Source organism: Mastomys coucha, unplaced genomic scaffold (assembly GCF_008632895.1).
Source record: "Mastomys coucha isolate ucsf_1 unplaced genomic scaffold, UCSF_Mcou_1 pScaffold23, whole genome shotgun sequence".
Lineage (NCBI taxonomy): Eukaryota > Metazoa > Chordata > Mammalia > Rodentia > Muridae > Mastomys > Mastomys coucha.
Genome location: NW_022196906.1, coordinates 86,200,260 through 86,216,872, shown reverse-complemented (window position 1 = coordinate 86,216,872; position 16,613 = coordinate 86,200,260). Strand labels below are relative to the sequence as shown.

Sequence of the window (16,613 nt, the reverse complement as noted above, 5' to 3'; positions counted from 1 at the left end):
TAAGGTGACTGCAGAGGAAGGAAAAGGGCAAGTGCTACAAGGGAACTAACCAGGTTAGATATAAGTCCTTTTGGAGTCTGAGAGATCATCAGTGTATGCAGTATCGGTGGATAAGACTATATATAATGATTCACTTTATTATTTTTATGAATATATAATGATTCACTTTATTATTTTTATGTCTTCCCTCTTTCAATCGCTAAAAAAAGGCCATCAACATAAAATAAGGGACTGGGTATGAAGTAATTTAAATTTTCATCTGATTAAAATATCTCTAATCAAAACACAATGTGAATCAAAACAAAGTTATACGTACGTTCCAGAGGCTCAATATGCTGAAGAACATGTATGTTGTCCAGCTGTGGGGACAGGATAAAAGTAATTAGAAGACAGGAAGCCAGAATTAATATTTATTAGCAAGATTGTTTGGTTGTTCTGGCAGCACGTGTATAGTAGAGGATTGCAAATTCAATCATCAATAGGAGGAGAGGACCTCGGCCCTGTGAAGGTTCTGTGCCCCAGTGTAGGGGAATTCCAGGGCCAATAAGTGGGAGAGGGTGGGGTGGTAGGCATGGGGAGGGGGGAGGCAACAGGATTTTTTGTTTTGTTTTGTTTTTGTTTGTTTCTTTGTTTGTTTTTTGGAGGGGAAACTGGGAAAGGAGAAATTTACATGTAAATAAAGAAAATATCTAATAAAAAGAAAAAAAAAAGAGAAAAGAATGTGATGACCCAGGATTAAAACAAATCAATCAGGGTCTGGAAAGTTGGCTCAGCTTTAAGAGCACTGGCTCTTTCCAGAGGAAGTGAGTTGGTTCCCACAATGTGCATGGTGGCTCACAATCATCTGTAACCCCAGGTCCATGGGATCAGACACTCTCTTCTCTCTGGGTACCAGGTATGCAAGTGGTGATATGAAGGCCAAATACCCATATGCATGAAATAAAATAAAAATAATCAAAATGTATCAACTGATGCCAAGCATCTCTTTGAAAACTGAATGGAATGGAATCTAAAAATGGAATCAGTTGAGATGATCTCATCTGCATCCAATGAGATGGATATTAGCAGAGGTGTCTAAATAAGAAAAACAGTTTCACATGAAAAGACAGAGCTGACTGACATCAGGAAAACATCTGCTTGCCACAGTAATGGCATGTTGAGGAAGCAATATCCATGCAGAGAGGCATAACTTGTTTCTCCATCAACTTCTCTGGTATGGTCATATAGTAGCAAGTCAGGATGACCCAGCATAAACTAGACAGAGATGTTGTGATTCTCTTGTGGTTTGGAGAAGATAAACAAGCCAAAGTAAGCCTTGAATAGGACTCTAGGACTCTCCTTTCGGCATGGTTTCTTGATTGCTTATCCCAGTGCTTAATCACCGTGGCCACCAATACCAGGTTCTTGCTGAAGTGTACACTTTAATATCAGTGCCAGGAGGGTAGCACCATTTGAGTAAGATTTGAAGGGAGGGGAACCATTGTAAGATAGCAGTCCAAAAAAAAAAAAGAAAGAAAGAAAGAAAAAAGAAAAAGAAAAGGAAAAAGAAAAAAAACCATCATTAAAGAAACTTCTACTTGAATGGAACTGGAATCACGACGTTGAGGATGGACAGTTTGATGGTTCTATTATCAGTTATACTTCATAACATCCCAGCAGAAGATAATGAGTACCCTCTAGGACAGAGAGATCATTATCAACATAATTCCAAGTCATTTAAATCATAAGGCCACTCATAATCTCTAAGCACGGAATGCTGCCTAAAATGTTGCATTTCAACAAAATTCATTAGATAATGAAAGCTACATGGATGTAACAAGATTTAAAACAACTGGTCATGGATGATGTATGGGGTGATTAGATCAAAGAGGATATAGGGGGACATGATCCATGTTTAATATAAAACTGATGTAAAATAATGAGACATTGAGGGTCATTTCATATAAGGTATAAATGGCTGCTAAAGTTGTTTGCAGTTTCTTCTGTAAAATACTAGGAACTTACAATATAGAAATATAAAAATATTCACTATGTGGTAAAAGTATCTACCACAGGGCAAAATTATCTTACTGAGGCTGCGTCAGCAAGGAATTGACAAACAGGCAGAGTCACTGGCAAAGACAAAACTCTGGAAATATTCTAAAGCTGCAATAGGTAAGGGCTCTTTGTAGTCTTAACAAAGTATCATGTGATCTGTGAGATCTCAAACCACCTAACAGGGAAACGACACAAGAGTAACTAATAGTGTCCAGAGCCAGCATCAGTAGGACATGCCCTGCTGGCCAATAACAGGATGACCATTACAAATTTACCCACTAAAACTCCTCACAACAACATTACAGGCTGTTGTTGACCACACCATTTCATAGATATTAAGAATTAAAGACTACAAGATTAGAGTTAGTGAACGTAGAGAAGAATAAAAACCAGGTTTGTCTGGCTCCAAACCTCTTTCGTTTTCACTTATTTTAAACTCCTAAAAAGGAAAACAGAACTCATGAAATGCTTTGATTTACTCTCAGAGTAAAAGCATAAATTGACATACCTTTTCTAAAAGATTTCGGATTTCGAAATCTTTTGAAATTTCCTTGGGTGCAGAAATGGGGATTTCTAATGAGGTTCACTATACTCACTTCTGAAAGCCTCTTGAATAACAAATGCATTAGGATTGCACAGACAACTTCAATAAGAAATTTCATTCACATAAAGTTCAGTCACATAAAGTTCAACATTTTCTGCTCTAACTGTTGACCTTCATGCATCTGCAATGCAACAATGTACCTGTGATTTCCAATACATAAGACCAACAAATCCCTTCCGCACAGAGAACTGGAAACTGACACGTCAGCTCCAGAAACATTTAGTTAGCGACATGGAACACACTAAATTGAGATGGTCTTATAATTAATGTACTGAAAATACCCCCTTTCCCAAAATCAAAACAAGATTTAGAAATTCAGAAGGCACTTCCACAGTTAGCTTTATCTTATTTTCACCAACAAGTTTTCTTTTACAGGTTTTAAATATCATTTGTACAAAACCCGCATACCACACCAGCTTTTATTCTAGCACCACAAGTTACGTGCACACAGAAACCGGGGAGTTACTGTGCCCTAGGAAAGGGTCATGGATTTTAGTCTGAAGCAACAACTTATACTTACTTAGATGTATGTGCTTGGGGTTCAGGAGTGTTAAAGAGAGTCTGAAATGTTGACAATTACCCATGTGCAGAACAGCCAATGATCTCTCTCCCTTTCTCTTGTTTTCTCTTCTCATTTGTTTTTGTTTTGTTTTATTTTGTTTTGTTTTGGTTTTTCGAGACAGAGTTTCTCTGTGTAGCCCTGGCTGTCCTGGAAGTCACTCTGTAGACCAGGCTGGCCTCGAACTCAGAAATCCACCTGCCTCTGCCTCCCAAGCGTTGGGATTAAAGGCTAAAGGCGTGTGCCACCACTGCCCAGCATAAGTGAGTGGCATAGCATCAGGTTAGTAATTCTCATTCTTAGTTTTCTAATTTCTTTCAGAAAGCCATATTGAATAATTTAAAAGTTGTTTTTGTTGCTTCAAGAAGAACAAATGTGCCCTATGAACACATTCTTGTATTCACTGTCTACCTGCAAATCCACTATCACCAGCTGGTAAGGTCAGTGACTTAATTTTCCTGTTTGCTCTAGCCAACATCTTATTCCCTCTCCTTAAACCCCATGGTCATACTTCATAGAAAAATGCTTTGGATCTATTAGATTACCTGGGCTAAGTATTCCAAACCAGGAGGGCAGTTGGGCACAGGAGCTGGCCCTGGCATCCACATTACGGGAGCAGGCTGATTCATCACAGGGTATTTGCCAGGCTGGTACTGGATTGGATGGGTGCCACTAGTGGGAAGGTACAAAGGGATGGCCCCGGGCTGCTGAGGAACGTAGTACCCCATAGGCAAGCCTGCAGGTGGAGGGGCAGCTGGTCCAGCAGGGCCTGTGTTCTCAAACAGAGGAAAGTAATATGCATTTATCAATTTAGTGTATTAGAAGTTACATAATTTTTACATGAGAAAATAACCACGAAACATGTTTTTTGTTTTTTTTTAAAAAGTGAGCCCTGCTGTACTCTGTGTACCCAAATACCAACCATGTACTAAGGAGACTGTTCACATATTAGTTCACATGATCCTCTGAAAACTGGTGACATTAAAATGGCCATTTCACGGATATAGAAATAAAGTTCGACACACTGAGAAACAAGACAGCCTCTCACTGCATGGGGCATTTTCTTGGGGGGAATCATAGATGCGTTTCATTGGTTCTAATGGAATTAGCACAAGGTCTAACATGCAATTATCACTATCAGTTTGCAGCTTATTTCAAAGGGGTCCTTAACCGTCTATGCTGGGTTGTCCGTTCAGTCGCTTCTTTTTGTCCTTTCATCTGGTCTTCAGGCAGTTTCTCTCAGGGTCAGTTTCTTAAGTTTTGTTTCTTCATCAGACTACCACAAGTGGAGTGATTTCAACAAGTATTCCTTTCCCGGGCTTTAAGCTGGGCATGCCAAGGTCAGCTGCACACCTCTCCTGTGCTCATCCTCTTCGTGGCCTGGGGTGGGTACCCTTCAGGGATACTCAGGCCATCAATCCCATGTCATCTCTCAAAAGACCACTAATTCTACCCCAACAGTTTCACTCTCATGACCTGGGCAAACCTCAAAAAACACACCACCTCCCCAGCCTTTCTTATAGGTTCCAGCTGGAGAACTTGGGGTAGGGGTGTAAGATGCTGAGTCCAGAGTACTTGTCCATATCTATGGCCAATTCTCCACATGCCACCACCATCCAACATCTGATGAACTCTGTCTCTGTCATTCTAAATCATTCAAGCCCCCAGGAACAGCACTTGTCAATGGGTTTTAAAGAGGGGTATTCAGAATAATAAAATGTTACAAAATAACTAGTGCCCAAAGTTGTCCTCCAACCAGGGTGGCTGCGCCATGTCTGCTACAGAGGACAGGGGTAAAGAAAAACAAAAACAATGGATCTAAATTTCAAAACTTGGTTGTTTAAATGTGCCACTTTCAAATGTGTAAGACAATCATTTGGGGGTTGTTCCTTTAATTGTGCCACAATATAGCAAGTGTTTCAAAAATAGCCTGGAGTTCTCAAAGCAGAGATTCCTAGCTCAGTTTCCATTAATCAAACACAATGTCCAAGTCAAACATAATGAAGAAAAGTATGATTTCTTCCTGAATGTATCATTCAGTGGGCTTTGCTGTTGTTATTGCTGCTGCTGTTGCTGTTTTCTCTGCTCGTAAAGCTAAGCAACCTTTCCCACTGACTACATTGAGATGATTTTTCATCCAGTATCAGCCACTTTTATTTCTTCCTCTGTGGATTCCCTAAGGTGGGCATGCCGTGTAGCCCGTAGTGTACAGTTTGTAACCTGGGGATCAGTTTTCTCTCCATCTGTATGTCTTCAGATTCTATTCATGTTATAGCACATGCATTGCATTTGCAATACTTCATTCTTTTTTTTTTTTACTGTAAATTAGCATTCTGAAATGTGGAATGTATAGCATTATCTGTGTTTTCCAATTCAAGGACACTTGGGTTAGCTTCACTTATGATTATAACAACAGTGTTGTCATCATTCATGTACACATTTGGTATGAACATTATTTTTTAAGCAACTTAGGGAGGAAAGGGTTTAATTCATCTTAAAGCCCATCATGGAGTCAGGGCAGAACTCAAGGCAGAAACTGCTCAGAGGCCACGGAGGAGGGCTGCTTACTGGCTTGATTCCCATTGCTTTATTTTATTTTATTTTATGTCTGAGTGTTCTGCTGCATATACATCCACTGGCCAGAGGAGGGCATCAGATCCCCTTATTGAGCCACCATGTGATTGTGGTGAGCCACCATGTGATTCCTGGGAATTGAACTCAAGACCTTTGGAAGAAGAGCAGCCAGTGCTCTTATCCACTAAGCCATCTCACCAGTCTATGAACATCCTGGTTGGCCTGGAACAAGGCTGGCCTCACACTTACAGAGATCCATCTGTCTCTGCCTGCCTCGTGCTGGGATTAAAGGCATAGGTACTGGTAGTTCTTTTTGGGCCAATGACTGAGTAAGCTGCTGAAGGATCCTAGCTAATATATGTCACATGGAGAATTCAAACACTCTGACTACGAAGGTCCTCCTTTTAAAGCGTTTTTAAAAGTTAGCATACGACTTGCTTTTGTTGGGACATTTTCACACATGCATTATTTTAATTTTGCCCCTAGTCATCTCGTCCCCTTTCTAAGCTCCTTCATCCTTATCATTCCCTAGATGGTCTTCCCTTTCTCCAAAGCATCTCTCTTTCTGTTTCCACACCATATGTATTCTATTACACTACATTGGTTGCCCTTCCCATTCATCCGCTGGTCCGTTCATCTAGGCTAGATCTGTTGTTGATAAACACATAGACTGGATCCGTTGTTGGTGGACACCTAGGTGAGCATTATTATAGCATTAGAGTTCTTCAAGCCCACAACCAGGAATGATATAGCTGAGTCGTATGGCAGTTCTTTCTGTTCAGCTTACTGAGAAAGTCCACAATGATTTCTATTGCAGCTGCATGAATCTACACGTTCAGTCCACCCACCTTGACTAAAGACTCCTCTTTCTCTACACATTCTCTCCAGCATGCGCTAACTTTTTAAAACTAATGACTACCCTGACTGGGGTAAGACAGAACATCAACAAATTTTAATTTGTATATCCCTGAAAGTAGAGATGTTGACACCTTTTCAAATATTTGCAGTACAAGTCTGATAACCTGAGTTCAATCCTTAGCACTCAGTAAGAAGAGAAAAGCAGCTTCCAGAGTTGGCCCTGACCTCCACACACTCACTGTGACCTTTTGTATTGGTGCACCTCCCCACTGTGTAATGAAACGTTAAAAGTGTTTCGGGGAGTTTGCGTTTCCTCTTCCAAACTGCCTATTAGTCATTTACAGATTAGGTTTTTGTTGATTTTTGTAGGGCATTTTAAATTATTCTAGATATTAATGTTCCATTTAATGTACAATTGGCAATGTTTTCTCCATTCTGTAAGCTGGCACATCATGCTGCTTTTGGCCTTCACTGTACAGAAGCTTTTTAATTTCATGCAATCCCATTTGTCCATTCTTGGGAGTTTTCTTGTGTTATTAATGTCCTTTTTTGATATATCTTATCTGTGCCTTTATCTTGAAGTGTTTCTACAGCGGTTTCAGGATTTCAGGTCTTACAGTGACCTATGATCCATTGTGTGTGTGGTGTGGTGTGTGTGTGTGTGTGTGTGTGTGTGTGTGTGTGTGTGTGTGTGTGTATGTGTGTAGGGTGAGAGACATAGGTCTAATTTTATTCTCTTATGTACGAGTGTCCAGTTTCCCTAGCATCATTTGTTGAAAGAGGCTGTATCCATCTGCACCCAGTGTATGACTGTGACTTTATTGAACATTTGGTGGCTAACTCACTGTGGATTTATCTCTGAATCCTATGTCCTACTGGCTTATGTGATGGCCAGTCTTGGTTGTTAAGTAGACACATTTGGGAAAAGGAAATATTCTCTGAAGAACTGCCTCCATCAGACTGGCCCACGGGCCTCTCTTTGGGCCATTTTCTTGGCTGGTAGATGATGTTGACGTCAGATAGCCCTGCTCACTGTGGACCTGGGACCTCAGAGGCTTTGGACAAGGACAGAGGTAGCTTTGCCAGCCAGATGCAGTGTGCAGTATTCCTCCAATCTCTCTGCTTCAGCTCCTGCCTTGAGCTCCTGCTCTGGCTTCCCTCAGTGATGGGATGGATTACGACCTACAAACAAACAAACCCTTTCCATATCTAAGTTAGTTTTGTTCAGTGTTTGAGCTCAGCAAACGAGAGCAGTCTACATGTCTGTTTTTGTGCCAGCATCACTACATTTTTTTTTTTTTTTGGTGACTACAGTTCTTTAATAAATTTGAGATTAGCATTTGGGTATTTTCCTCATTGTTTTTTTTTTCCCTGATTAGGATACTTTAGGCCTTGTTCGGTATTTTCCTTATTGTTTTTTTTTTTTTCCCTGATTAGAATACTTTAGGCCATGCTGACTTTTTTTGTTGTTGTTCTGTGTGCATTTTAGAATTATATGTTCTAGTTTTATGAAGAATACAGTTGAAATTTTGTTGGGGATTGTGTGCAATCTGAAGATCATTTTCAGTAATACAGCCACCTATACCACAGCTGCCGATTCATGGGCATGAGAGATCTTGTGTCTTCTTTCACTTCTTTCCTAACTTTCTTTAACCTTTATGCTTAGGACTTTCTTGGGTGTTTTATTATATGGAAGCTACTGTGAAAAGAGTTTTCCTTGGCAAGCTATAATTGGTCTATACTGAGGCAACTGCTTTCTTATGCTGTTTCTGCTTCCTGCCACTTTGCTGAATTGGGTCTAAGTGCTTCCTGATGGAGTTCTATGGGTCCTTTAAGTATAGAATCATGTCATCTGCAAGTAGGAGTGCTTAGAGCTTTGTTCCTTTTTTTATAGTCTTTATTCCTTTCTCTTGTTTTACTGCTCTAGCTAAGAGTTCAAGCACTGGGCTGAGTAAGAATGGAGAGAGTGGGCACCTTTGTTTTAAATGAGAAAACTCACTGATTTTTTTTTTTTATTTCTTTTTTTGAGACAGGGTTTCTCCATATAGTACTGGCTGTTCTGGAATTCACTCTGTAGACCAGGCTGGCCTCGAACTCAGAAATCTGCCTGCCTCTGCTTTCCAAGTCCTGGGATTAAAGGCGTGTATCACCACTGCCCGGCTAATTTTTTTCTTACTTGGTATAATATAAATTATAGATGGGACCTATATAGCCATTATTATATCAGGATATATTTCTTCTATTTTTTAGTTTCTTTGGAGTTTTTATCATGAAAGGATGTTGAACTGTCAGAAGCCTTTTTGCATCTATATTTCTGCATTATATAACATTTACTATATTATTAGTTACATTACATCAATATCCCTACTGCATTATTAGCAAGGAATAGGAGCACTCACTAGGGGATTCTGTGAGGTTCTGTAGATGTAGTAACTCTACTGCCATCAACTATTTCAATTACACACACACACACACACACACGCATGCACGTACGCACGCATGCACGCACGCATGCACGCACGCTCTCAGTCACAGAAGCAAGCCGGTCTTGTATTAACCACCACTGAGAAAAATCAGTTAGTACAAGAAAAGATACAACCTCAGAGCTTGAAGAAGTTTCTTTGAAGGAAAAATAGGGAAAAGAGAGCCATTTTCTGCAAAACCAGTTGTGCAGGAGAATCAAATCCCTGCGATTTAGACATTCGTTTTTTTTTTTAAACTAAGTTGAATCTGCGACATCTCAATCTATGATAAAAGCTTGTTAATAAAGTCATGAACTACAAAATCAGTTCTCTAATGCTACCTCAGAATGAGGTGATGAGGTAAACACTCCTCTATCTAGGGAGCATTAATCACATCAGCCTTAGGAAACAGCTGCCTTGACTGACGCCGCCCTGCTTTCACTTACACACTCATTCCTGTCTTCTATATCCTGGAGCATATTAGTGCTTGTAAGAAAAGCAGATGGCTATTATAAAGCATGTAACTGCTGCAATCACAGAGAGATGTGTAGAGTACTAAGGGAGGACAAGAGTGGCTCTTAGCCCATGAAGACAAGACGAGCTATGGCATAAATGCTAACTCATTCAACCTGGCCCACCATGGCAAGGGGCTATCTTATGAGGACACAAACCAGAACAAAAAAAAATGGACAAAGTAGGTTCAGAAGTCACAGAAGTCAGGACTGTGGGGGAGGGGGTGCTCACAGATAAGGCAGAGAGCAGGGCAGGTAAGAATATGGGCAAACCTTCTGCTTTGTATCTACAGCTTGAACTCTGTGCCCTGAGAATGAAGAGCAGATGCTTTCACATTTGCAATCCTTAGCACACAACGTGACATTAAGCAAGAGATGCTTGCTAGCATCCAGACATAAGGCAAGAAAGTTTAATTGTGTCAAAGAATAAATCATTAAAACTGGCATTTAAAAAAATGTGTTGACTCATTTGTGAACTGGTTATAAAGGAATGATTCTAATGTTTCTGCTTTGTGCTCCAACATGCCTTTGCAATATGGAAAATAGGAGTATGAATATGGGAGTAATATATCAAATTTGGCTCAAAGATTATGTTTGAGGATATGTATCTATGCAAAGAACATGGTCTACAGGTAGCTGCAATTGAAAATCTGAAATGTGATGTGATAAAATGGATCAGGATGGGATTTATAAGTGCCTTAAAGTACACAAAACTGGTTGGATTGTCAATATCACTTCATGAGAGAGTATAAAAAAAAAGAAAAAGAGTGGATGGAAGAGACAGGGAGCCAGGCAGGACTCGAGAGAATGCCAAAGAACACTGAGAAAACCAGTTTTTAAGGAGATGGACAGAGCTCTTGATTGGAGAAGTTAGGTGTGGTTCTTCCTCCAATCCCCATGCTCCCAGAAATAAGATCCAGACTGAAAAATATATTTACAAAGACGTTGGCCCTATAGCTAGGCTCTACTTGAGCTACATAACCCATTTATTTTACCCTACATTCTGCTCTGTAACTGGTTATCAGTGCTCAGGTACCATGTGTCTCTCTCCTTAAGTCTTCCCAGGCAAGCCTCCCACCTGGCTCTATCCCAGAATTCCTTCTCCTCCCAGATGCCCCACCTCTTATTTTCTGACTAAGCCATTGGTCAATGGCTTTTTTAATGGACAGGTAATGCATCCATAGAACACACAAGATATTCTCTCCTCACTTGATAAAGACTGAAAGTACATATAATTAAATGATTGATAATGGTAATTTAAAATGCTGTTAAAACTAAATGAGAACAAAGAAGAGTATCTATGGAAGCAGAATGAGGGACATTTCGAGTTTAAACTTAACATGAAGAATATTTTGTAATTCCTGAAAGAACTCTTATGAGAGTGCTCACCTGAACTAGGAGTCAGGGATCCTTTCTCAGATTCTCAAAGCCCTCGTTTAAAGAATATTAATCATTATAGTATGTAAATGACTTAATTACCATATCTTGTACTTTTTCTATAAAAGTACTTGAAGTAATAAAAGTTGATGATCAACAGCCAGAAGAAAAGTAGAACTTATGTTAAGGACTTATTCAGTACAATGGTTAAATTTTTAAAATTCTATACTAATTTACATAAATGAGTAATTTTTATTATAAGTATGTATTAACCCATGTTAAAAATGAAGAAGAAGAAAAAGTGGAAAAGTTATGTGTGAGAAACTGGCATATTATGTTTCCTTCTGAGTTGGAAATTGCCCATAATAGTTTTGACTGTTTCTGTAGGAAACCACACTGAAAAAAAAATACATGTTTAACTTTGTATAAACACAATATCTCACATTAATTTACAGAGAACTCTAGGATGAAGCTTTCTCCCAATGCCAGTGTGAGAAACTGCCTATGGGATTTTCACTCCTAATAACTTTTAGTATTACTATTGTTTTTTATTTCAAAAAGTCATACTATTTTGTCTTCTTAAACAGATTCCTTGTAACCATGGTTTATTTATTAACTATGCCTTTAATAAACAATATAGGCCATTGTTTTTGGTTGGGAAAATACATTTCAGAAATATAATGGAAATTAAATTCTATTTGAATTTAAATAATTTTATTAAACCAAAATTTGCAAGAATATTATTTCTGGTTTCTGCGAATTAGAAGAATACAATTCATAAGAATTGACACTTCCCTAAGTTGGTCATGGAGCTGCCACAGGCTCCAAAAACAAGATAAGTTATTGCCATTGTTCCTGGTCCCCAAACTAAATTTGATGGCACAGTCTTATTGTTCAAAACACAAAGCATACACTTTGAATACGGACACAGACACAGAAATCAGGCTGGAACTGAACTAGAAACTTCTTCCCTGGTGGCTGCTTTTCACAGTGCTAGAAGATACTATACAGGCTGCTGAGATGGGGAAGCCATGGAGCAATGTTCCCAGTGAGCTACAATATTGACTTTCTAGGAAAAATGTGCCCGGTTATAATGCAGAGGCATAATTATGATGAGGATGAAGGCGGCATGGTGCAAAAAGACATCTTGGGGACACGCCCCAGCTGTTGTTTTCATGAACCCACAGAAGCTATGGCCATCTGCTCATGAGACTTCACATCTGCTTGAGGACTAGTAGCAGTTAATGGTTGCTGGGAAAGACGGTATCATTTTATTGTAGCCCATGTTCCTGCAAGCAATGATAATTAAACTCTATGGGGGGACATACACACACAGAAGAGAGACAGAGAGACAGACAGAGACAGAGAGACAGACACAGGCAGAATCACAAAGGCAGAGAGACACACAAGGAGAGACAGAGACAGGGAACAGAGAGACACACACACAGTGAGAGAGAGACAGACAGACAGACAGACAGACAGACACATAGAGAGACAGAGACAAAAACACGGAGACAGAGAGAGAGAAACAGACTACACAAAAGCAGAGGGACACACAGGAAGAGACAGGGAACAGAGACAGAAACACACACACACAGAGAAAGACAAAGACAGAGACATAGAAAGACAGAGACAGGGAGACAGAGAGACATAGACACACAGAAAGAGCTAGAGAAGGACAGAGAAAGGATGACAGAGAGAGGGAGATACAGAGAGACAGAGAGACAGAGACTGAAGTAGGAAGGGATTTCCTGGCATGAGGGTTTCAGCAGAAGAGATAGGAGTGACAGTAACCATATACATGTGTGAAACTGCCAACTATTTCTAAAGATATGGTCTAGACACTAGGTGGAGAACACAGTGACTTTTCACTGTTAGGGACAATTCATTAGCAGTGCATTTAACATTCAATCCATTTTTAACTTACCTGTTTAATTTGAAAGATATCCCCTGGGACTGAGCCCAGGGCCTTCATTTTCTAGACAAAGTCTCTTACGATGGAGCTAAGTCCCTAACCCTGCCTATTTTTCTGATCTAGAGAAAACCAAGAAGTTTGCATAGTGAACAGAACCTGATTTTTAACAGTGTTTGCTCCTTGGAAATGGTGTGGTTATTTCCTAAAATGACTCTAATCTCTTAAATTTACTCTGGAACTATGTGGGAGCCCCTCCTCCCAGCTCTCCACCACTAGTGTTAAGACAGAGAAATCTGTGCCATGGTGTTGTAGTCAGCACTTACAACTATGCTCTTCCCCTTCTCTGTCCCTCCTGACATTTGCTCATGCATGCCTCATACCAGATCTTCATGAACACTGTGTAAGACATGGGTCATTTTCCCAGTCTATCAAAGCCCGTTTCAGCCACACGGCTTTCTTCCAAATCGTGGTAGTAACAGATAACACCATGTTCTGTACCTCCATGATGTTCTCTTTTTCTGTCCACTAAGAACATAGAGACTATTACCCCTACTTTTACACAGGAATATATTAAGCTGGCCCTCCATCAACACTTGGTACTTACTTGTTGAATCAAATGTTAACTGAGAAAATTAACCTTAACTATTGCTATGCTATTCTGGAAGAGAATGATTCTTGAAAATTCACATTACCTGGTACAAAATGAGAATTGTAGTCAGGGGGAGCATCAGGCACAGCGGTTGGCGATTTTATTTGATTTTCCATTTCTTCTGTGGGCTGCTCACGGGTTGTAGGGACCATACCTTTAGGAAGAGAGGGACATGACCCACACAGTAAGTGATAACATGATTGCAAAATACAGTCTTTTTTTTTTTTTGGTCTCTTATAAATACCAGAAAATACACCCATACTTCTTATGAAAAACACCTATTAATAAATCTCATAAATGTTAGGCTGAAAGTAAGTTTTGAAAAGGAAACTAAACGTCACACTGTGCTTGTAGCTGCAGCCTCAGCTTTTAATGCTCATGGTTCAGCCGGCCACCTGCCGACTCCCACCTACACAGTTAATCTCCTGCATAAAAAAGAGATTCTTTCTCTTATTGTCTGAGAAACACTGGACATATAAAGCTGATTTTTCATAGTCTTTTGAAAATGTGGTATCTAAACTGAAAACATGAAATAAATTCTCAGTAGTTCCTAGACCTAATCCAGCCGTAAGCATGTGGTTCGTGTCTGCTGTGACTCTTACTGCATTCTTCCTAAAAGCCACTTGGTCCCAGTGTCACAGAGGTTGCTGAAGGATGCTACAGAAGCCACTGCCTTGTGTTATGTCTCGCTCTCTTGTTGTGATGAAAGGAAATCCTTACTTGACTCACTATGAGAAAGGGTCTCAATTTCATAAATAAATGGCTGAATTTTATAGCAGAGGAAACAAAAGACCCTAACTGTGAGGCAGATTCACCCCCTGACTCTTTTGCCTCCAGGCCAAAGGTCACCACATCCCCTCACTGCTCCCGTCTGTCTGGATTTGCTCTCCTTTCTTTCTTTTGCTTTGTCTACTTCCGCTCAACACTTAGAAACCTTTCAGGCCTGCGTACAAATATGAGCTGGTTTTACACCTTTTCTTACAGAGCATTAATATGTCCAAGTGAGCTTACATGCACTTATATCTAAGGGTCAAATGGTGTAAATGCTCAAATATATCAGAATAAAATATACTGCTTCAAAGAAAAATCATATAACTCATATGGGAAAACAAAATATTTTAAAAATAGTAAAATTGGGACTGGAGTGAGGGCCCCGCGGTTAAGAGTGCTTATTGCTTCTGCGGGGGACCCGGATGGAGAGAGACCTCAGCACCTGTATTAGGCTGTTCACAGTCGCCTGTAGCTCCAACTTCACACGCGGACACTTAAGTTAAAATAAAAAAGCAAATTTTAGGAAATTAATAAAATCTTACCTGACATTTTGATGGATTCTAATTATTCCTATAAAAGAAAATATTTTAATGCCTTTATGTATATATACACATATGTATACAACAACAGAGATAATAGAAAGTTTACAAACTCAAAGGAAATGAACATCTCACTACAGAATGAAAAATGGATTAAGACAGGAATCAAGTTGGAAATGAAAAACTCTTTTAGAATTGAATGAAAGTGGAAACACAACATCCCCAAACCTATGGGGCGATGAAGGCAGGTCTAAGAAGCACATTTATAGTGCCTAAATTAAAAAAAAACTGGAGAAATTGTATATTAATAATTTAGTGGCAAAAAAATAATAATAATAATTTAGTGGCATATTTAAAAGCTCCAGAAAAAAACAAGAAATAATACCACAAAAGACACTTTTAATCACAGTACTCAGGAGGCAAAGGCAGGCAGATGTTTGTGAATTTGAGGCCTGCCTGGTCTACAGAGCTAGTTCTAGAATGGCTAGGGCTAGAGAGAAACCCTGTCTTAATAAACAAAAAGAGTAGAAAAGAATAAACAATCAAATACAGAACTGAAATCAATGAAACCGAAATAAACAAAGAACAATACAATGAATCAATGAAATAAAGATTGGTGTTTTGGAGAAAATCAACAAGACTCACACATCCTTAGCCAAATTAATTAAAAGATGGAGAGAGGAGAAGCAAATTAATAAAATTGGAGATAAAAGGGGACTATAACAAACACTGACAAAATTCATAGAATTGTGGTAACACATTTTAAAAATCTATATTCCATCAAACTGGGAAACTTAAATGAAATAAGTGAGTCTCTTGATATATACAACCTACCAAAGCTAAGGCAAGATGAAATAAACAACATAAACAGACCCATCACCCCTAGTGAAATAGAAGCAGTAAATAAAATTCTCCCATCCAAGCCCCAAACTAACCAACCAACCACCATCAACACTAACAAAACAAAACAAAACAAAAACAAAAACAACAACAACAAAAAAAAACACCTAGGCCAGACTGATTCAGTGCAGAATTTTACCATACTCTAGAAGAACACATTACTCAAAATATACCAACTGAAAGAACACTCCCTAATTATTTTTATGAAGCTTCTACTATCTTGATATTAAAACATACAAAGACCTGAAAAAAGGACAGAAAATTATAGGCCAATATTCCTTATAAACACAGATGTAAAAATTCTCAATAAAATACTTGCCAACAGAATCTAAGACATCAGAAAGATTATCCACCAAGACCAAGTTGGCCTCATCTCAGATACGCAGGGTGGTTAAACACAGGCAAACCAATAAATGCAATGCCACATATAAACAAACTAAAGTATAAAAAATGCATGTGATTATCTCATTAGATGCAGAAAAGGCCTCTCACAAAATTCAATGTCCTGATAAAAGTTCTGAAGATACTATGGATACAGCACTCATTTCTAACATAATAAAAGTGAATGACAGCAACCCCACAGCAATATCATCCTAAAAAGAAAAAAACAAAGCATTTCCACTACAATCAGGATGAGATAATGATGGCCACCCTCTTCAGTAGTGCTATACTTATTCAGTATAGCACTACAATCAGGACGAGATAATGATGGCCACCCTCTTCAGTAGTGCTACACTCATTCAGTATAGCACTACAATCAGGACGAGATAATGATGGCCACTCTCTTCAGTATTGCTATACTTATTCAGTATAGTACCTGAAGTCTTAGCTAGCGCAATACGACACAATTCTTCAC

General features: G+C 39.1%; 1 protein-coding gene across 4 annotated transcripts in view; it reads right to left on the bottom strand.

Annotated features, from left to right (window-relative positions):
• Positions 1-16,613, bottom strand: part of Plscr4 (phospholipid scramblase 4) — a 36,257-nt gene that overhangs the window by 8,970 nt on the left and 10,674 nt on the right. For 3 of the 4 annotated variants that reach the window (XM_031344228.1, XM_031344229.1, XM_031344230.1), the window contains 4 exons: positions 14,861-14,888; positions 13,591-13,701; positions 3,746-3,969; positions 317-359 (listed from right to left, as the gene is read on the bottom strand). In XM_031344228.1, coding sequence (XP_031200088.1) covers positions 317-359; positions 3,746-3,969; positions 13,591-13,701; positions 14,861-14,867 — 385 coding nt within the window. In that variant the 5' untranslated portion in view covers positions 14,868-14,888. Of the gene's footprint in view, positions 1-316; positions 360-3,745; positions 3,977-13,590; positions 13,702-14,860; positions 14,889-16,613 lie in introns of all 4 variants that reach the window. The other variant, XM_031344231.1, reaches the window with a different exon arrangement.